Source organism: Telmatherina bonti (genome assembly GCF_933228915.1).
Source record: "Telmatherina bonti genome assembly, chromosome: 5".
Lineage (NCBI taxonomy): Eukaryota > Metazoa > Chordata > Actinopteri > Atheriniformes > Telmatherinidae > Telmatherina > Telmatherina bonti.
In genome coordinates, this window is record NC_136623.1 from 22,721,360 (window position 1) to 22,744,383 (window position 23,024).

At 37.5% G+C, this 23,024-nt stretch overlaps 1 protein-coding gene across 1 annotated transcript; it reads right to left on the bottom strand.

The window, feature by feature from the left end:
* Window positions 1-1,148: 1,148 nt before the first annotated feature.
* On the bottom strand, window positions 1,149-22,670 carry osbpl3b (oxysterol binding protein-like 3b; the record flags this gene model as incomplete). Its single annotated transcript, XM_079240846.1, has 22 exons — window positions 1,149-1,245; window positions 3,406-3,528; window positions 4,125-4,251; window positions 4,327-4,471; window positions 7,717-7,861; window positions 8,409-8,487; window positions 8,607-8,670; window positions 8,823-8,960; window positions 10,425-10,669; window positions 10,826-10,913; window positions 11,604-11,741; window positions 12,417-12,518; window positions 13,124-13,254; window positions 14,372-14,531; window positions 14,625-14,717; window positions 14,968-15,071; window positions 17,808-17,931; window positions 18,119-18,283; window positions 18,501-18,614; window positions 18,917-18,970; window positions 19,622-19,738; window positions 22,575-22,670. The coding sequence occupies 22 exons, from the start codon at window positions 22,668-22,670 to the stop codon at window positions 1,149-1,151; spliced, it is 2,649 nt and encodes an 882-aa protein (XP_079096972.1).
* Between the last annotated feature and the right edge of the window lie 354 nt (window positions 22,671-23,024).

The window sequence follows — 23,024 nt, forward strand, 5'->3', positions numbered from 1 at the left end:
CTGCAGTAATAAACTAGTAATATAAGTAAACCTAATGATATTTCATTCTTGTGGTACAACCAGGCTGAATGCAGATGTGGATATACAATAAAAGGGTGTTGCATTACATCTTATGTTTACCTGTGTAAGAAACTAGTCAATGATTTTTGTGCCATGTGAATTCTTCTGTGCTTATTTAATTCAAAAACTGCTTTTGAGTTAATACTTTTCATGGTCTTCTTAATAAAGCTAACATACTGAATTCCTGCAGTTATCTTACCTTTAACATACATTTATTATGGAATTACCTGCCATAAAGACATCAGCTTAGGTTAAATGGAAATCACGGTGATCTTCAAATTAAAACGATTCACAAATAACTAATTAAAACTAAAACAAAACCAATGAATGTAAATTTATTTGACCTCATGGTGCATACATTTGGACACTGTTCATTCTAAAGCCACATGTCCAGATGGTACAATGGATAAAGTGAAAAAATGTGACTGATATTTGCTACTGGTGCATATATAGTTACATAATAATTTACACAGTCATAGCAAAAAAAAAAAAAGCAGTAATAATTACATTTGTGACAGAAAGATAAGCTCAGCACAGTGGGGATAAAAAGATTTACACAATGCTTATCCTTACAAAACATAGTATTTTTAGGCAATGCAACAAAATAAGTTAAACAATGTGAGTACAACTAGTAAGGCATCAGGCGATGCAGAATAAATATCAAATGTGTACACTCAATTAATGGCATATCAAGGCTAGTTTATCTCCGAGGTAGAGAATTTTCATAATAAGACAACAGCTAAAGTGACCAGTAGTTCAGTACATTTCAAGTTAGTGTGGCTTAACTATTACAATGATTTATCATCCTTTATACCAACAAGTTCTTTGTTGATGAATACAACATAATGGGTCCAGAAACATGGCCACAAATTGCCTAAACTAATCAACATTCGGATAACATGCTACCATAAACATGTTTACACAACATAGATAAGCACTTGCAATTAAGGCAATGATTTTAAAGAACTGGAACACAGAAAATTAACTGAATGTTGGTGATAGGACTGAATTATAGACATCACCAGAACCAGCCTGGATCACAGTAGAGGCTGTGCAGGTTGACATGTATGTAGTCAACAGCTCAGGAGTCACCACAGTGTAGGAAAATCCATGTGGACAAAGCCAGGGTCCTTTCTCAGCTCCCAGTATGTGTTGTTGCTCACCCAGGTATCATCCTTCGACTTCCTGCGGAGATGACAAATACAGTGAGACATAAGTGAATAGGGCAACGATGATGATGATGAGCCTACTGTTATTGTGACATGTTGCACATAAAACGTTTAAGAGTTAGACACTTTGAATCTGTCTATATACTATTGTGTTTCAAACATAAAATAAAATGGATTCAATATATTTTTGCAATCATTCCTCCATCTATCCATGGATCCATGATCTGTTTGTACAGTTATTTCCAATAGCAAGAAAAAAAAATGTTTTTATGAATATTCTGGAAATGTATTAAACCTGTTAAATACCACAGAATGGATTAAGCCATTGACACAAGTGCCTACTTAAAGTAGATTTCAGCCTCGAATGTTCTCAGGAATTATTCTATCTTGCCAGACTTTTTTCTGGAGATCTGGAAAAGATTTTCCCTTGGGATTACTTTACGTTTCTCTGGATCTATTTTTCTTTTCATCATGAATGATCCTGTGGCAGAAAAAGTAAAGGGAAAGATTGATCATTGGCTTAACTGCTTGTCAGCTGCGGTCAGACAGTTCAGTCACACCAGACCATTACAATTCTTGTGGTATGAGATGTTTCTTCTGGCAAATTCCCAGTAGGCATCCATTTGCCTTTTATTAAGAAATATTTTCTTTGTGGTCAATGTTGTAAAGGTCTGATTGATTGAGTATAGCACTAATGGTTATTCTTATGTATTACATCGATATATTTCAGTCACAGCCACCACTGTCTTGCGCACCATAAAAAATTGGACAAAACAAACACAAATGTATCTTAAGCAGACCATTTCACGAGAACAGTGTGTAATAGTGTTCATTTTTTATCATAAGTTTTAGAATTTTTTTATTTCAGGTACTATAAAAACTTGCATCACACTCATGCATAATGACTGTGGAAAAGTTAGCTAAAATAAAGAGATAATTGTCTCATGCACAGCTTTAGATTTTTAAAGGTTGTCTAAGCAAACAGTTAAAACACCATCCTATCTGTACATTTGTGTCTAATCATTGCAAGCAAGGCTTCATAAAGTACAGGCTTATTATTCTTCTGTTGCAGATAAGGTTGCAGTCCTCTTTTTAAAGCCCTGACACTATCCTTGGTGAGCTGATGTGGATTGAACTGAGACCACCAAAAAAAAAGGATTTTTATTTCTCTAATTCAATGTCATTTTAATTTTATATGCCTGTAAAATTGCCCCTTTTCTTTGCTGTAATGTTTGTGTGTTACACCTTTAGGGATGTAAATGATATTTTCAACTAATTGGGAGAGTGTCCAGAATTCATGGCTAAAAATGTGATTGAAAGTCAGTTTTGTACGTTTTCAGAAAATTTAATATTTACGAAGTTTTATAAAAGAAAAAAACATACATGGCTTCAAAAATCTAATGCAAAAAAATGATCCAAGCATTTTTTTTTTACTGTGTTAGTAATCACAGTTTTAGACATAAAACTGCAGTTTCATATGTTGGTCACAAGGTCTGTGTTGACAGAATCTTAATTCTCAGTTTATTCCTTAATTCAAAGCTCTGCTTTACTCTTTGACAAGCAAACAAACATACGAAAAAAACAAACAAAAAACAACAACTGTAAAAGCATATTTGGAAAAGCACGTGCGTTCTTATATATCCTAAACTTATTGAATTAATTGCAAACATACTCCAGTGAAATTGTAAAAGTGCAGCAATGAACAGTGTGAAAAATAAAATGCAAACAGATCAACAAAATGCTCAACTAGAAGCACTTAGAAAGCACAAACTTCTGCCAAGTCAATGTCTTTATTTTTTGTGATGCATTATTTTGTTAGAAGCTCAAATAGCAAAATCATCATCTGCATATAATAAAGAATCCTTTAAAAAAAAATTCTTGGACTGAGGCAGCAATCCGGATCACTTGGTTGTTCCTTATTCAATTTCTGAGATTTTCTTAAAAATGTAATCAAAACCCATCCTTAAGTTTTTCAATGACAGATTGTCCATCATCAGACAAAGCAATGGCAATAATTAGAAAACTTTAGCCTTGGCAGAGATAAACAGCCTGCTTTTGTTTAATCATTGTGGATAATTGTGTGGTGACTAAGAAATTAAATTTACGTAATTCATTTCAAGATCATCCCAATTATACAGAAGTGTTTAAACTTTTAATGTTAAGAAATTTAGGCTACCTGAAGAATTTAGGCTGATACAATACATTGTTCTCCTCCAGGACTCTACGTCTGTCTCTCTGCAGCTGTTCAATCCTCTGCTTTTGTTCTTCTGCTGCCTCCAAGTTCCCCTCTTCTAGCAGTCTGTCAGTGAGATACAGACATATTCATTATGCAAACATGATTAAACATTAATGTTCAATATCCATTTTTAATCCTCACTCGTGTTTTTGGGTGGTGAGTCATTACCATCTGATTATCTATCTATCAATGAATAAATAAAAAATGGACAAAGGTTACAACACAAACAGAATTGATGCAAAGGCTTGAAAGCCTCGATATTTTCCTGTGCTGCCTCAGGGCAGAAGTGTTAAGTTTACAGAGTTATAAAGCTTTCCAACAAAGCTAAAATTAGACTGATGAATCTGAAACCTACTTGACTTCTATTTTTAACACAGCTATTTCTGTGTCTATTTTCATGCTGCTTTGATCACAAGGTGGATTTTCTAAGACTGTTGAGAAGATGTTCATGAGGTCAAATCACAAAAGATGCTCTGATATTTACTGGCAGCACAAATATGTTCGATATTATTTTTGTCAAAATATAAAAGATTTAACCAACCTTTTACTTTTATTTAATGACTCTACATATGATGAAAAAAAGGTTATTGTAGGAAGCTGATGAGAACCACTCAATTTAGGAGTACACACAGAGATGGTATTTCTAGTTTTTCCATTACCTTTGGTCCACTCGTAGTCTGGTGTCTGTAGGTGATAGCAACAGTTTTAGGGATGGGTCCAGCTCATTCAGCTCCATTGCGAATTTTGTAAAACCATAGTACTGCTCATGGTTCACTGGCATTGCATCTGCATACAAATAAATAATATTAAGTTGATCAAAAACATCATAAAAGAATTTTCCTTCTTCTGAAAAAGACTTACTTGCTCTCCAGATGCATGTAGCTGAGGGTGGGTCTCCACAGAAAACTGCTTCGTGCCACTTTCCAAAGAGTCTGTGGATGACCTTTCCTTTATTATCTGTAATAGTTCCCTCCACCTCGTTTACACTTGAGTTCCAGTACCTGGCCTGTAAAAGACATAGCAGTTTTGCGTCATGGCAAACTAGTTTTGATGACAATGCAGACCATGATAAAGTCATCTTGCTGTCAGCAGATGCTGCTGTTGTGTAAACAACCCCAATCCCTAGTGTGTGTATTGCAGAGCTGGTGAGCCTGATGAGAGATGAGGATACATAATAATTTCTGACATGTCTTGACTTGCTACCCTGCACAGCTTCAGGAGGTCTTTTAAGGAGCACACTCTAAAGCAATTAACCTCTTCCTTTCAGTGAAGACTTCCATTGATCAAAGTCTGAAAGCATGGAGGGGTTCTAGCTGGCAGGCAGGTGAAAAGAAACAGCGATGTAGAAAATGTGCCGATTAATGAAGGGAAAACAGCATTTACTGTGTACTATGATATAAGTTATATAAGTAAATCTTATGTAACTAGTGTGCTTTACAGAGAGATACCTTTCAACACAAGCACATGCTGAAAGAGAGAGTGTGTTTAAGAAAAAATTAGACAATGTTTTAAATATAACGTTCTGTGTCAACTTACAGCATTTGATAAATGTTGGTATAAGACATGCAGATGTGACATCTGTTCTGTTATGGCGTAGTTGTTTTTTGGGTTGTCTCAGTTCTGGTTTCCTCTTTTATTTTGTAGCTATTCCTGTTTAGCCTTGTTTTATGTTCATTAGTTCACCTGGGTTCATTTAGTTCATCCATGTCACCTGTGTCTTGTTGTATTCTGTGTATTTATACCCCTCAGTTGTAGTTTTGTGTTGCTTTTTCGTTGTTTGTGTTTGTAGTAGCTTTTTATGGTCTTTACGTTTATTAAAGTCTGTGCTCGGCACCGACTCTGCTTCCCTGCCTACCGTCTCTGGATTTGGGTTCACACCTCCACCTCTCCGTGACATGTTTGTAATGCTGAATACTTTCACAGAAGCTGATCTAATTCACTGTGTAATATAACTGCAGTGTTTCTGACTGCAGTGTACCTCTTCAGAGGTTGGTTTACTTTAGCTGTAATTTGTTGACTCCACATTTCTCCAAAGCCACCTGGTTCTGTTCAAATACAACAAAAGTTAAACCTAAAATCATTTATCAAACTATAAATCAATTTAATGTATCTACAGCAAGGGATACCCAAAGTCGGTCTTTGAGGGTCGCTGTCCTGCAGGTTTTCGATGTATCCCTGTTCCAACACACCTGGCTTTCATTAAATATCTCCAACAGCCAATGAAGTTCTGCACTATGAGTGATTAGTCTTTGTCAGGTGTGTTGGAGCAGGGATGCCTGCAGGATTGTGGCCCCCAAGGACTGAAGCTGGGCATGCTTGATCTACAGGGTAACAAACAAACTCCAATTTAATATGTCTATAAGCTTCAAGGTTTACGCAATGGTTATAAGATTACTACTTTATAATTTTCTGCTAGTATTAGTCAAGACCAGCTTTAGGCAGGGGCAAGAGAGGGCAATGCCCCCTCAAACAAAACCCTTCCCATTCAAATCAAATTGTCCAAAAAAGGCACAAGCTTCCTAAATTCCTCTCCGAACCAAGCTTTGTGCTGGCTGTTCAGGATCAACGTGTCACTGTATCAGTGTGTGAACATGAAGGACATTGCCTCTGGATTGGCAGACTGGGAGTAGTGGGATCACAGACAGAGGGATAACACTCCTCAGCCTCCCTGGTAAGGTCTATGCAAGAGTTCTGGAGACGTGGGTCCGTTGGAAAATCAAACCTCGGATTGGAGAGGAACAGTGTGGCTCTATTCCTGGTTATAGAACAGTGAACCAGATCTACACCTTCTTTAGGGTCATGGAGGCGGCTTGGGAGTTTGCCCCACTCATCTACATCTTCAAGTCTTGTGGACTTGAAGGAGGCATTCAGCCATGTCTCTTAAGGACTCCTGATGGGTGTGCTCCGGGAGTATGGAGTACTCCACCCCACTGTGCCGTCCCTTTACAACAGGTGTCAGAGCTTGGTTGTATTGCCTGCACTAGGTCAGATTAGTTGGACTCTGGTAAGTCTGCCCTTTATCACCAATTTGTTCATAACTTTTATGGGCAGAATTTCTAGGTGTAGCTATGGTGTTTAGGGGATGCAGTTTGGTGACCTCAGAACTTGGTTTCTGCTCTTTGCAGATGATGTGGTTCTGTTGGCTTTATTGGGTTATGATCTCCAGCCCTCACTTGAGCAATTCACAGCCGAATGGGAAGCGGCTGGGATGAAAATCAGTACCACCAAATATGAGACCATAGTCCTCACCCGGAAAAGGGTGGAGTGTCCTCTCCATGTCAGGAATGAGGTCTTGTTCCAAGTGGAGAAGTTTCGGTAACATGTATATTCTTGTATATTCACGACTGAGACAAGGATGGAGTGTGAGATTGATAGACAGATTGGTGCAGCATCTGCAGCGAGGTGGACTCTGCATTGGTCTATTGTAGTGAAGAAAGAACTGAGCCAAAAGATGAAGATCTCGATTTATTGGTTGATCCCTCACCTATGGTCACGAGCTGTGGATAGTGACCGAAAAAACAAGATCATGAATACTGGTGGCGGAAATTATTTTCTTCTGCAGGGGTGTCGGGCTCTCCCTTAGAGATACGGTGAGAAGTTTGGGAAGTTAGTTCACCATGCAGGGGAGTAGAGCCACTGGAGGAATTAGATCTGTTGGCTACCCTAGGGACACCTCAAGATTTCTCCCTGATGAACTAATAAACATGGTTGGAGAAAGGGAAGTCTGGCCTTCGATAGTTTGGCAGGTGTGTGACCTGACTTGATATACAATAGAAAATGTATGGATGGATGGATGGTGATATTTTGTACACTTTGTGTATAGGATTATTCTTGTAAAATATATTTTTTGTCACTGTTTAATTTTTTCCTTTTTTATTCCACAAAATATGAATTGCCCCCCCCAAAAAAAGTAAATTTTAAATGTGAATTACTTTGGCCTGTAAAGCTTCTTATTTCATGGGTTAAACCCATAAACAGGTCTTGCATTGTTTCATAATTAATGCCAAGAGTCTTTAATATAACACTTAAAGAATAAATAAGTAAATAAATAAAGCAAATACATGAATATATACAAACAAATAATAACAATAATAATGCTTAACAAGAGTATAGCTATTCCTGTTCCCAGAATGGCTTGTTTGGTGTTTGATTCTATTACTTGTGTACCTTTATGAGTGTTGTAGCGTTCATGGAGATGAAGATTATTAATAGAACTTTTTCACTTAAAATGGTTTTGCTTGTTTGCCATACCTTGACAAAAGTAATTTTGCACTGACAAATATCACTGCTGGAGTTTCTGACACAGATCTCTCCATAGTGCTCAATCCAACGCTGGCCACTGAGAATGTTGTGGATGCAGGACGTTACCTTGTTCCATTCATAATGGTCCCCAAATCTGGGGTGAGAAATGAAAACTTTCTTCATTATCATAAACTCTGGGAAACTGCAGTTGAACGTACCTTTGTTTGCTGTACTGTAAAGGTGTTAGAATAAGAGCTTTTAACTATATCTGAGTATGGGTGAAAAAATGTCTCCTATTATTTATCTGAACAGCTAGATACTTTTTAAAAAATCCAGCAACATATTTAGCTGCCAACACACACACACACGCACACACACGCACACACACACACACACACACACACACACATATATATATCTATATCTATATCTATCTATCTATCTATCTATCTATCTATCTATCTATATATATATTTTTTTTTAAATATTTAACTATTTGTCCCTCAAAAAAAAAAAAAAGTTTCCCAAATTCAACAAATTAATACACATCTAATGTGAATCAAATTTAAACCCTTTAAACTATTAATAGAATAAGTGGAAACACAAGAGGATATAATCAAACAAATACTAGGTCAAAAATTAATTGAGACACAGTGCACATATTTTTCTGATGAGCTGAGGTGATATTTATAATGACTCACCCTGGTAGAGTTACATGAGTGGTACCGACAGGAACAATCTCCATTGACTTTCCCCAGAATTTGTTCTTACACCTCACATCTATGAAAATAATTGCACAAATGAGAATTGATTCTAGACAGCAATCTAGTACTGTAATATCTACAGATAAGGAGAAAAGATTAAGTCAAGGAAAAGGGGAAAAAAAAAAATCCCAATACCTTGCCAGAAAACAAAGTTTTTAGATTCTGCATGGCAAGCTGAGATAGGTGGGTGATGGCTGACCTGATTGGGCAAATGGAAACAAGCACATAATGGGTAAAACACAAAAATCTTGGCTTATAAATTATTCATTATGTACAGTTGGTTTCAATCTTATTTGTCTGAGCGAACACTGAGATTACTGAACTGGTTGTAAAACTAGAAGTCATTCATACCTGCTCAGCAACAAAACGAAAGCCTTTGTCTGGCCGGTCACATTCGTAAGTCTCGCCTAAAACAGGATTAAAAGGCTTCCCTCCAGTTCTGTAGTAGCTGGATGCATAACCAGATACCACAAATGTGGCTATGTATATCTGCAAGAAGGAAAATAGAAAAGCAGATTGTTTACATCTGATATTTCATATTCATAACAGAATGAGTGACGACCAGGAAACTTAACTATCTGTGTCATTTCATTCACTTTATTAATTCATTCATTTTCTTAACCACTTAGTCCAATTACCACTTAGTCCAATTTCCCCTGGTCGTGGGGAAGCTGGAGCCTATCCCAGCAATCACTGGGTAAGAGGCAGAGTACACCCTAGACAGATTGCCAGTCCATCACAGGGCCAAAACAGAGAGACAAATAATCATTCACACTCACACTCACTCCTAGGAGACAATTTTGAATAAACACTTAACTTAACATGCATGTTTTTGAATGGTGGGAAGATATTGGAGTATCTACTCATACACAGGGAAAATATGCAAACTCCACACAGAAAGGCGCCGTTCAAACCTCCCCAAGCTGAGACTTGAACCAGGGAGGCTTCTTGCTGTGAGGCCACTGTGCTAACCGCTACGACACCATACAACCCCATTTACTTGATGGAGAGCCGATGGAGAGGGTCTCCAATTCCAAATTTCTGCAATATCAAATGTCAGAAAACCTGACCTGGAGTCACAACACTACCAGTCTGATTAAAAAACTCAGAAGTGCCTGTTTTTCTGAGGAAGCTACAAAAGAACTGCCTACTAGCTGACAAATTGCAGTGCTGTTGAAAGTATAACCTAAAATAGAACAATATGATTCTCCAGCTGCATGACAGCTGAAAAAAAAGATGTGGAATACTATCAAAACAGCTCAGTGGCTCATTGGCTACCCCCTCCCTCAGTGACATCTGTCAGCACCACCTTCATAGGCAGTGCAATGAAAAAATGACTACTTCAGGATTTCAAAGGACCTATCGCACCCATGATATTGTTTGTTCAGGAGGCTTGCATCAGGTAGGTCAACTGTTTGGACCAAAACCCAGAGACTTAAGTACAGTTTTAAAACTAGAGCTGAGGTAACTTAAACAACATCAATGATTAATAAGTCATTCACGAGCTAGTACATATGCATTAATGTCAATATTGTGTTACAGTTCTTATTTTGTACTTTTAAATTCTTACAAACTTGACTCTTTAAAAATATTTTAACTATCAAGACTTTAAGTAATCCATGACTGCACTGTTATATTTCTCTCTATTCATAATTTATTATGCTTTTTATTTATTTGGTAACATTTTTTGAGGGGACTGGGGAACAAGATTTCTTCATATTTTTATGTGCCACGACAACAAAATATCTATCTATGAGACTGCTACCTGGGCTCAATTTGCCTTATAAGAAGAGATTTTATTTGACCAAAATGGGACTTCTTGGTTAATAAAGGAAAAAATAAACAATTTACAATTATTATTTTGTCCTTCAGTAGTTGATTTGACCAGATGATACCCTGAATCATCAAAGCAAACAAAATATAAACAAAAAGACAATTGATTTGCCATCTCACCATACGTTCAAAAGGATCCTGTGTGTTAGCAGCTCTGTCTAACAGTTCACTGTACTCCAGCTCTTCACACAGTCTCTGAAGGGTGTTGAGTGGCTCATTAAGGTGTACAGGCATTGCCACCTTAGACAGGTCTTTGCCAATGTTGTTCCTTAGGATGTTCCACAGGCTGATGGTGCTGTTATTGGGGCTGGGTGAGGGCAGACAGGACCGACGTTGACAAAAGACAGGACCTTGGTCTGCAGAACCTGTGAAGAGATGCATGTATAGATGTATAAGTAAAGACACAATGGGAGGCATCTAAACATTACAGAAATGAAATGATCATAATGCAAATAAGTCAGGATACAAAAAGGAAGAGCTGCTGCTGAACTGATAAATCTCCAGCCCTGTATTAAATTTACCTGAATTTAGTCTTTCAATTTCATTGCTGAGATTATCCATGGAAACGTTGTCACTAATATCACTGATGTAAGAGTCATCTTCGGATACCTACAAAAAAAATTGTAGTTCATAGATAATTGGCACATTTCAATACCAATGGCAAAAAAATGGAATGGGCAGGTCACTTTGAACATCCTGTCATGTCAGCCCTGATTTTAATGAGTTAGAGATGAAGGGTTTCCTCGCACTTGGTGACAAAATTGCACCTTAGTTCACTGTATTTTTAGAAGAAAGTAATTAACTTCTATTTCTACATTTCTCAACTGCCATGCCATCAGACATGCAACATGAACACAGCAGGAAGGGAAGAATAAAGGAATACACACAGATTAGTTTTATGACACAAGTGAAAAAAAAACTTAATGTAGGTCATCATAATGTTAAATTAAATATCTTGTATTTTTCAGCTGATTTGTCAGAGTGCTTCATATTGTAAAACATTTAGCAGATATAGAAACAGAACTAATGTGATCTTGAATGATTGGCAAACAATAATTAAGGTACATCTAGTCTTTGTTAGTATTAATTTATCTCTCCATCTTTTGTCCAGAGGATGCTGCAACAGAACTGCCCCTAACATTGTAGACAATAAAATGACTCTAAATATTAAGAGCAATAATAATTTAATTATTGTGCTGTGACAATACAGTACAAACCGCATGCCCCTGATTAATCAGAAGTAAAAAAAAAAAAAAGACCTTACTACAACAACTCATGGTGAGTATTGATCACACTTACCTCATTTTCTGAGGAACTAGCAGACAACAGAACCTCTTGTGCATCAAAAAACTCAGACATTGACTCTGCAATTGAAGCTCTGCTCTCATTGGAAACTTGATGTACAAGGGGATGGGAATCATCTATAGAGTCCCGTTTCTGAGAAAGACAATGTACAGAGCAATAATACCAATAAAAAGGGTAGCTCTATAATAGCAAAGATAGGCAGTCAGAATATGCCACAATCATAAAGTATGTAAAATATAAAGAAATTAAATATACATTGCAAAGATGACAACATGATCCAATAAAACAGTAGATATTCATTTATGCATTGCAATAAAAATACAGAACTTTGCAGGGTTAAATAAAAAAAAAATTCTATAGGAACATTATGATTATTCAATCTATCAAATTTACTTCATAGACATAATGGTCATAAGCTTGCAAACAACAACCCATCAAACAGAGGAAGCATTTTAATTTAGAAATGTGTGCTCAACAAATTTCCAGGGACACAAATAACGAGATCATTTCTCGTTAGCAACTCAGATAACAAAAAAAGAGAGCTTCCCTTAAAAGAGAGCTGTGTGACAGGTTGTCAGAGGTCTTCTGAGCCATGCAGTAGAAATGTATACACAGAATAAAAATTCAAATATTTATCTTTTTGAATTTTGAATTTTTTTTTAAACTCATGAGTCAAGTGAGGGGAAGGATAGTTCATTTTTTCGTGGCAAATTCTAGACAGTGTGGGTTGTAAGACAGAGAACAAGATAGTGTAATGATCATCATGCTGGGGCGGGGAAAGCCAAGTCACTGCATTCCTGCACCCACCTGCGCAGGGGCAGTGAGATTTATTAGTGTGGGCTCTGCGATGTGGGACTCAGCATGAATCTTGCTCAGACGCTCTCTCAGCTCAGAGTTCTGGGCTAAAGCCTGGAAAATAACCGATGTAAACATTGTTTATGACACACACACCCAACCAGAACTACCTTAAATACTAAATTCTTTTAAAACTCTATTTTGATGATTCAATTTACCAATCAAGTTTAAACCTTAGACATGTGTTTCTGTTTCTGATTTTATGTGAAGAAGCGAATCCAGAGTAACAGAGGAGGAAAATCTACAGGATATGTAAATTTCAAAGAAATGTATTGGCGTAAAGAACACTGGCATTCTGATGTGGCAAAAAAAACCTACTTTTGCTCAGAAATTGTCTATCACCATGCCGACACAATTCCTTGCTGATGCAACGATCACAGATATGTATAACTAAAGACAGAAAACCAAACCAAACAAAAAAAAAAGTCTTGAGGTGGAGGCTGCAACCAGAGAAAGCATGACTGCCAAATGTGATCTTATTAAAGTGGGCATACATCACACTAGGAGCTAGTAATCCAGCTAAAAAGCTGTCAACATGTCTTAACTGGCAAGAGTTGGGAGAAAACAGCAACTAAGAGCTGTGTTGAAAAGGTGGAATACCTAACCCGCTTCCACTGACTGAAAGTTTGCCATGTTTGAGGGTGTTTTGCTGAACATACCGCCGTCAATGTGTTCTTCAAATTAACAACTTGTGGAGAGGTCGGGGGACACGATTCATGATCCAGACATTGCTTTAATCTCTCCCGCTCAGATGTTAGTGATGTCAGTACTGATTTCATGGTTGTGTGCACTGCAGCAACAACAGGAAAAAGAAAGAGCCATAACTCCAATTTGCATTAAATCAGAATGATATAGATCCAACATACAGCAGACATACAGCAGAAACGGTTATGGTTTGTCACACGATGTTACCACATACTCAATGATCACTGATTTAGAAAGTATATTATTCAAAAGGCTGTATGGTGGTGTGGTGGTTAGCACGTGTGTGGCCACCAACAACCAGCAAGAAGGTCTCTGTTCAAGCCTCTGCTGGGGGAAGTTCCAACAGTGGTCTTTCTGTGTGGAGTTTGCATGTTAATGTGTGTGGGTTCTCTCCAGGTACTCCAGCTTCATCCCATCATACAAAGACAGGCATGTTGGTCACTCTCAATTCTACCTTGGAATGAGTGTGCGTTGGCCCTGTGATGGACTGGCGACCTGTCCAGGGTGTACCCTGCCTCTTGCCTGCTAACTGCTGGCATTGGATCCATCTTACCTGTGACCCTGAACTGAACTAAGTAGTATAGAAAAATAATGCATTGAAAAATACATTTATATTGACAGAATTGCTTTGGTGGACTAAAGTCACCCTCCAGTCAAAACTTCATCATTTGAAACACAGAAATAAGATGATTTTTTTTTAAATAAAGATTTTAAATACATTTATTTTTATCATTAAACATTTTCTCAATAGAATCATGCCATTTCCATATTACAGCAACTAACTAATTTAGCAAGTTATCTATTTAGTCATTTATTTATTTACCTTTTAAATTTCTATAAACTATTTGCAAAATGATTTTGCCCTCTCACAATAACAAATCAAAAAACCTTTTGTTTGGCACTAATTCTTGACCCATTCTTTGGTCAGATGACATTAAAATTAAAATGTTTAAATGAAAACATAAATGAGTTGCTTCCTTACTGAAAGAACAAGAGCTCAGCCTACATAACTTCCCCACATTCAAGGTGAGACTGGGTACTGAGACAGCTACTGGGTAATCTTGTTTAGGTGAACTAAACTGCAATTTAAAAAAAAACTCCATTTACATCCCAACTTCAAGTAGCCTGCAGAACAACCTGAGAGTCTTGTTTAAATAAAACTGGTTATTAAGGTAAGCTGATGCAAACTGGTTTTCACTTACAGTTTGTTGCAACACGGCAGAAATCCTCTTGCAGTTTTGCCACATCAAAAGGGGAATCCATGGCTTCAGGGTCAGCTTTTTCACTGCCCAGTGTAGCGGTGGAAAGGTTGGGGTTAGAGGCATGGAGACGGATGGAGCCAGGGGAGATGCAGCTTGGTACCTTGGTAAGAGCAGAAAAAATAGCTGCCAAAAAGTCTCATATTGAGAAAAGATTTAGTTCTTGAAAGATTTACTTTATCTTCATGTTGTCCACCTGCAGAGTAGTTTTGACATCTTTATTGTAGTTTTTATTGCGCCATTTCCTTGGAAGTCTCCTTTCTTTTTTTGGGCTGTCGAATGTAGATGTCTATTGAACATTAAAGAAGATAATGATGGTCAGTGAAAAACTATATTTAAAAAAGAAAATTATTTAACAACTACTTCAAGGCACAAGGCAACTGACCTGAAATAAACAATAAGGCATATGGGTATCTGCAGGAAATTCATCTTGGATTTTGGATATGATTTCTAGTTTGAGGGCAATTCTGCATTGCAGTCATTACAACTAAATCTGCTCTGCATTTCAATGCTGAAGAAAACAGAGACAAAATACTGACCTGTAGTGCTTGGATAGATGGAGCAGAGTAGGTGCGGTGAAGGACTTCCATGCTTTGCAGCAGGTGGTTAAGCTCCAGCAGGTAACCCTCACATACTGACAAGTCTGTAGGGGAAAGAATATGATTGATGATGAGAAAAGGAAGCACAAAAAGGTAAAAGGTGTTCAAGAGGTGCAGATGTCATGAACAAATGTTTTGACAGTATATGTATATGCATATAAAGTCTAGTAACAATAGATACCAGTACACTATAAAGAAATGTGTGACTGAACTGTTGCAAACATTTTCCAAAAACTTCTTATCTACAAAATCACAATTTCCACGAACAGCCAGACATAGATTATTAATGAATGTAAAATCAGAGAAACTGCAACAGTAATCACCAGTTTCCTGCATTTAATAACGCCCTCCTACCAGTCTTGTCTAATATGTAAATAAGACAGAGGGAAGATGTCGTTCCTGGAAGTGACTGAGAACAGTGACAAATGTCATTAAAAAGCATAAATTAAATAAGCTGCTATCACTAAAGTTAGATGTCTTTTTTCTCTGTCATTTGCAACTTTACCATAAATAAGAAGCTTATGATTAGAGAAACTTTTATGATTCCATCATTTTCCACTGCAACATCGATGAGGGTCTATCTTTGTTGGCTTGATTTTATAACAAAACAGTCACAATTATAACACACAAAAACTCCACCTGCTCCTCCATGGTGAAGTATTAAAGTGATTTCCAGACAGTTTTGCTGCACCAGTCACTACTGTTTGCTTAATGTCAGATGGGTTTAAAACGATGACTGTTCAGAGGAGCAGTAGTTAGATGTTTCAGTACGCATGTAACCCTGCCAGAAAGCAATTTAGTATGCACCAATCCATCTCTCAGGCGGAGAATGTCCTACAACATCTGGTCACATTTTTCAGTATGCAGGTACATGTATGAGTGAGTTTTTCCCCAGTGGGTTTTGTGTCCTGCTTCTGCTTTCCTGCCAGTTGCTGTTTCCAGCTCACCTGGAACTACTGATTGCAACCTCCTTTAAATGGATCTGCTCAACAGCTGGTGTTAGTTCGTTGGCTTTCCACTATTCCATGGCCAAATCTGTTATGTTTCAACATCCGAAAGACATTTCATGCATTCTGATGCTGCCCATTGTAAGAACGACGGTGCTTGGATCATTAAAGGAGCATTAAAGGAGTTTTTAGGGATAGACGCAGACCTTTTGATAAATAAAGAAAACCTGGTCACTGACTGCTTGTTCTTGACTTGTTTCCAAGTCCATGCTCTAGGGCTGCATCTGAAATAACATTAATAATAGCGAAGAGTCACAATTGGCAAAACTGCAGAGCCATGAATTTATGAAATGAACAACTACTCATGCTGTCATAGTGTGGAATTAATATTCTAACACAAAATGTGCTCACAGGAGTTTGCTGAGCCTTGAAAGAACTGAATGGAAAATATAAAGAAAAGGGAGTTTGCCGAGGAAGCACTCTGTCTCAAATAACTGTGCTGTAATAAAGTAAAACTGAGAAAGCAGAGTGCTGTCTGTTTATGTTGTTCTGTTAATTTTGTATAATGTTACAGATTTATGCAATAACCCAGTTGGCAATTATCTGCCAATATTCCTTCCTGGTTTTGCTGCAGCGCCATTCTTGCTTTTGACCTGGATGATGTATTTAAATTCATTTTATTTCTGAAGAATAGTTGTCTGCTCCTCCATGGTGAACTATTCTGTGTGATTAGACAGATGTTGCCACACCACCACTGTTATATGAGTGTACACTGATCAAGATGGGAAAAACCTGGGTTGAATTACAGAGTTGTTTTGTGGTACTCCTTATCCAGATTCTGAAAGTCTGCCTAAGTCAACCCCGGTGACCGAGAGATATCTGAGGCATGTTACTCACACTTTGTTGTGCAGACCTACGGTCATCTCCACCGTCACCTGCCTGGAAGATTTAGTTTCTTGACTTCCCCTCCTTTCTGTGTGAGTAACCAGCCCCAGCAAATTTGGCTCCATCTTATCAATAAATCCCTCATCAATTGCAATTTCACTTTTTTTCCCTCTGTGTTGGGTTCTGCCACCTACTCCAAACCCCAAACAAGCTAAGCAAGCACAAACCATCTGCACTTTGCTGCCTTATTTCGTTTGTTATGTATACTGTAAAAGAGACAGAACCAGCCATAATAGCTGGCTCAGATAAGGTAGTTTGGAGGCTGGAATACCTGGCTTCAAATGTATTGGCTAACCACAGTTTTGGCATTCTGACATTTTAAACACCTTCTTGTTTTAATGTGTTCTGTTGTCTAGTTAGTTTATTTATGCAATAAGGATGTGATGTTCTGTGTAAGTTGTTTGAATAGTTACATTAAAAAATCTGATCATGTAGCTACTTTTACTGTACAGGACACTTTTGTAAAAGGATAATAAATCTTAACAGCACTATTTTCCTGGTGAAACAGTATCAAATAATACTGCAAGAGAAAAAGAAGCACTTGAGTATATAACAAGTGTGGCTTCCTCTGATGAGAAATATTTGGTGAAATTCACAAACTCTGTCAGGATGAAATGAGCTGGTCACAGTGTTCTTTGCTTAAGCTGCTTCCCAGCAACCCAACCTCTGATAAGCAGCAAAAGAAGAATGGATGAAAGAGAAAAAAGATGTATTGATGGCAGACTGCCACAGCTTGTAAATCCAATGTGGACTAAAAGGCTCCACAAAAATTAGCATTTCCACATTTGCCTGGTGATATGAGGTTGTAGCTTTGCAAAGAAGCAGATATACAGGCTCTGCTAAGAGTTAAAAGACTCACAATTTCAGTGGGCAGCTGTACTGTCTCACCTTTGGAGCATTTGTCCATGTCATCAGATGACTGGAGCCAGGCTGCCACCTTCGCCTGGCTGTTGGAGCTTAAGGGGAAGGTTCCTCCAGAAAGCACTGTGGACTGCCTTCGTATGGACATACACTGCAGCAGCACATAGAAGTAAAGGTCAGACCAACAACAATTTGCTTCCTTCATAAAAATCATTCTGTCAAGGGATTTTATGGCATAAATTAAAAAGGAACAACAAATGAATTTTTTTGTTAGTGAGTTTCCATTTGATAGAGACCACATAGTAACAAGCTGTATGCTGTGTAGTGTTCAGGTGTACCCTTCTGATAGAGGCACCCTCGGCTATACTGGGGGAGTTGGGGGAGGGGTAGTAGGGATAGTAGAAGGACTTCTCGCTAGGGCACATTGCAGTCTCATTTTGCCGGTAGTGCCGATGGTGACGCAGCTTCGAAACCCATTCATCAAACAACTCCTGTGACTTAATCTGCAAAGCAGATAACGATTAGAAATCAAAGCAAAGTGACATGTGAAGGAGGTAGAGAACATACAGAAAGGTGCAGCACACTTATTACTGTGCCCTTGAAAAATGACAGATGAGGTAAATGAAACAAGCAATTTCAACAGGAGCAGAAAATTAAATAGAAATAATTCGGATTCTTGCTTGTGGGAGATGCCTTTTATTTATTGGTTCTGTGGTCTACCTTCAGGTGATAGATGTTTTCCTCGGCATCAAGATCAATACACTTGGTTTTCTTCTTAATGGCCATGACGGAGAGACCCACATCAATGCAACCATGCAATTTCCCTTTCTCAATCTAAGAGACAATGCAAAAAAACTATAAATATATTAGACTGAGTATATTGTATATGATACATCTCTTAAAATAGATAATAATCATAATGATAATAATCCCTTTTATTGGCTGACTTTCTGCATCACTGAAAAATAAAAGTGAAAAAGGAAGATTGAGAGGGAATTAGCGCCTTTTGTATATGCTGATACAGATTTTCAGGAATGTGAAAGGAAAATCTCAAAAGACATTAAAAAAATCCCTTTGCAATCTTCTGTAGATGACAAGTTCATATCATATAGAGTCAAAAAGCTTTTTGTACTCACGTCAGTGCTGCACTTGGCATATTTAAGAATTCCCTTGTCCAGGAAAAAGTATCTCTGATAGGATAAGGAAAGGGATAAGCAGATGAAATAAAATTTAGCATTATTGACCGAAAGCTTCGAGTCTGTTTTGGCTCTGCAAAGGTCAAACTCTTGATCATGTAAGTAATTAATGTGTCTGCAGTGAGACGTTTGTCATCCCGGATACTTCCCATGGGTGTGTCTGCCTTTATCACTTGTCCTTTCCGTCAGATGCAATCTCTCTCCTCCACTCTATTTCTAAATGTATTCTTGAAGCTCGTACTGTACCTCACAAGTAGATTGTTGAAAGCATAGAGACCAGACTGGAAGTCAATACTAAATGTATACAGCTGAAGCAACCAACAGGCCATCAGCTAATGCATCAGAGTGGAACAACAAGATATCTTAGCATTATTATCAAGGAAAGCTTTCAGACAGAGTGTAAACAGGCACTGATGCAGGACACGTGTTAGTCTCCTGCATCTCCTGCACAAGCTCATTCAATTAGTTTAACACTTAAATGTGTCATGTCAGCAGGTTTGTGAAGAGAACCTGGCAAGTATGAAATAAAACTGGCAAGTTTAAGTGACAGCTGTCACAACCTGAAACATATTATGACGTCAATCACTGAGAGAAGTGTAATATCACGCAGGTCGTTTAAGGACCTTGCAAAGGTTTTAATCATACCTTGTGCCAACCTTTCATAGGCCACTTCCTCCTTTTAAGCATGTAGCCCTCCTGTTTCTGGGGCTCAAGAACACTGCTGAATCCTCCACGCGGGCCTTCCACTATTTCCCAGCTGTCCTGCAGGTACAGGACACATGCTTTGTAAGATCTCTGAGATAGTTTCCAGATGGTTTAGTTATGCAAATTAATCAAATAATCAATGTTGGGTCTTAAGAGTTAAAACCATGCTGTGATTTATGGCTGCAGATGCAGTGAAAGATCTGCATAATTTTTTCCATCGACTGTCAGCCAGTCAGTGGGATATACTCTGAGAGGAGGAGATCAGACTGTCATTGCTGCAGGCCTTTAACGTTAGGTACGCAGTGTTGTTATTTACACTTTCACCTCGTGGTCCCATTTTCAAAATTAGCTTACCTTTCTCATCTCACTCTATGTACTAAACATTTTCTAAATGACATTGAAACGGTCATGTCTAAATCCCCGGCATATGCAGAGATTAGAATATTTCATCATGGATTTACCTACAATGACATTTCCACAAAGGCATTCTAAGCACTATGGAGGAGAGTATTTTATATTTTTGAAGACACAAGGAATGCGGCTTAAGTAGTTGTTTATATGTTTTCAGTTTAAATGAGTGTGGAAATAATTGGCCAATCAATTAGTAAATTAAATTAACTTTCACATAATCTCGGACTTTCAAGAATAATTTTCACTCTAATTATGAATACTTTTTAATCAATTAATCACAAAATCAAAAAGCATAACCTTTGTTTATTGGTAATAATTTTGCTCCTACACAAACTGTTGTGGTGTTCATACCACAGCCATCCGGACAGACTTTGGATCTTTGGCACAGGTTTGAGGTGACTTACAGTTTGTTGCCTCAGCATGTCTCTAACCGTTCCAGTTTAACAGTTGTGGCTCAACAAACATTATGAGCCAGACAAGCTGAATACTGAAGGTGAGCCCATCAGAAATAAAGGGGATGAGGAAAGGACAAGGGCATAGCTTGTGGGCTGATCTTTCTAGTCTACCCCAACACTCATCATGACTCCCTTCTCTGACACAGTCACATGGTGAGTCATTACTGTCACATACTGCCTATGCACTTTTCTCCAAGGTCAAAATCCTCTACACTTGAAAATGCAGAGAAAATGCAGCACAAGAAAACAGTTTTAGTCATAGGAAGAGCTCTAATTGTCAAGAAACTGTAAATTACAATCTTGTTAAACTTGTCTAACATCATACAATGCAATATGGTTATCTGAGCTTTGTCCTTCAAAAGCAAAGCTGATTAAACATTTAAATAAAGAAATAAAACACAGAAGCAATTGTTGTGCCCTCTGCTCATGCCCTTCTTTCTTTCAAACTCAGGGGAATCTCTTCCTCTTTTAGTGTTGTGTAGGATTAGGTGCATGGTTGCCAGCTACCCAGCTCCTCATCACTCATCCTGCCTATGATATATGTGTACACTACCAGTGAAAAGTTCGGACACGGGATTTAATGGGAATCATGTGCACACATACACACACGTACATACATATATATATATATATATATATATATATATATATATATATATATATATATATATATATATATATATATATATATATATATACATACATACATACATATATATATATATATATATATATATATATATATATATATATATATATATATATATATATATATATTTATATATATGTATATATGTGAATGAAAATGCTAGGAGTTTGATGAAAAAACAATGCCAATTTTATATAAGTCTTATATATGTTATGTTGATTTTAAACGAGGACCAACAGCTTTCATAAAAGACATCCTGCCCTGTTTACAAATATTTGGTGTTTAGGAGATAGAAGGTGATGAGACACAAATGAAATGGAGGACATGAGCTGAATATATTCCAGATGGCCTTTTCTCCAGCACTGGGTTCTACTTTATCCTGGGGATATTGAAATGAAATATACAGTTCCACCAACAAATTCTGAGTCTGGCTTCCCACCGGCTGAGAAGAAAAAACTCCTCCCAAGTAACACACTCAAAAAGATTTGAATCAGATACCAGAAGATCCATGAAGGACAACAGGCTGAGCCCTGAGATTCGACTGCTTGAGATGATATACTGTATATATGTTAGGTGCCTCTAGCTTCTCAAAAACCCCATTCCTAAGGGGTTATGCTGATGTCAAATAAAAAACAATTGACCTCTTATTCATTAGGTTGAAGCTGAGTTAGATTATCCAGGACTGAGCACAATCTGATTGGGATTTTCTGCTTCTACAAATATATTCCTTTTACTTGCAAATTAAGAGATGAGCACCTGTGAGTATGAAAAAACCCCAAACAATAATGACTGCTACTACACATTGAAGATTACAAAATTTAAAACCTCTATTTACATCTGCAGGTTATTTTACTATAATTATTTGCAAGTGTATTTTATTACTTTTTTTCTTTTGCCAACAGGAAGGTTTTTTTTTTTTTAATCTCTCCTGCATTTGTTGTTTCTTCAGAACAATTACCAGAATTTACTTTGCCCTGCTTGTTGTACTTGACTGATGATTAATTACTTTCATTTCCAAAAGGAAATGCTATATGGTTAATGAAAAAATAATGAGTGTGTAGCCTGCAGATAAATGCTCAAAGACAGTTAGTACATGATGCTAATTTGTCCTCAGTGAGGTGTCTGAGAGAAAAACCTTTGTGGGAATTATTGCACTATTTTAATTGAATAACAGCATAAAAATATTCCACATTTGATAAAATATCTTAGACTAAAAGTAAAATATGAAAGAGTAGCTGGATTTCTGAACTAAAATATATTTGTGCTACTTTTTTTTCTATCACAGACTGCAAAAGAAAAAAAAAAAGATCACAGTTTAGTCTAATTCCTTTCCACACATGTAACTACAGGAAAATGATCTTAGCAACATGGGTTTTACCTGTCGGCTGTCATGCTTAGATGAGGAGCTGCTGTTGCTGCGTGACAAGGAGGAGATCTTCTGTGACATGGCTGAGCTGCGCTCCTCTGACCTCATCTTGCTGCAGACGGGCCAGTGTTGGCTACAGCTGGACTATAAGAGACATTCCTGTGCATGGACAGAGAAGGTGAAGAGCGGACTAGGTCGTGAAAGTGTGTCAATAAAAGATCATTTAAATAGGATGGTCCTGCTAAAAGCCTTTCAGCGCTCACTGAAAAGTACATTAGGTCAATTAGAGTGATTCGTTTTTCCACCCTCATGTAGCAGAAACATGGCTGTAATGAGAAAGCTTCACAGAAAACAACATTGACAATCAGGATTCCAGGATATAAATTAGACTGCTACCGAGATTGCATGTTTAAATAATTCATATTGTACCCTGATGGATTATAAACATTAAAAAATCCAATA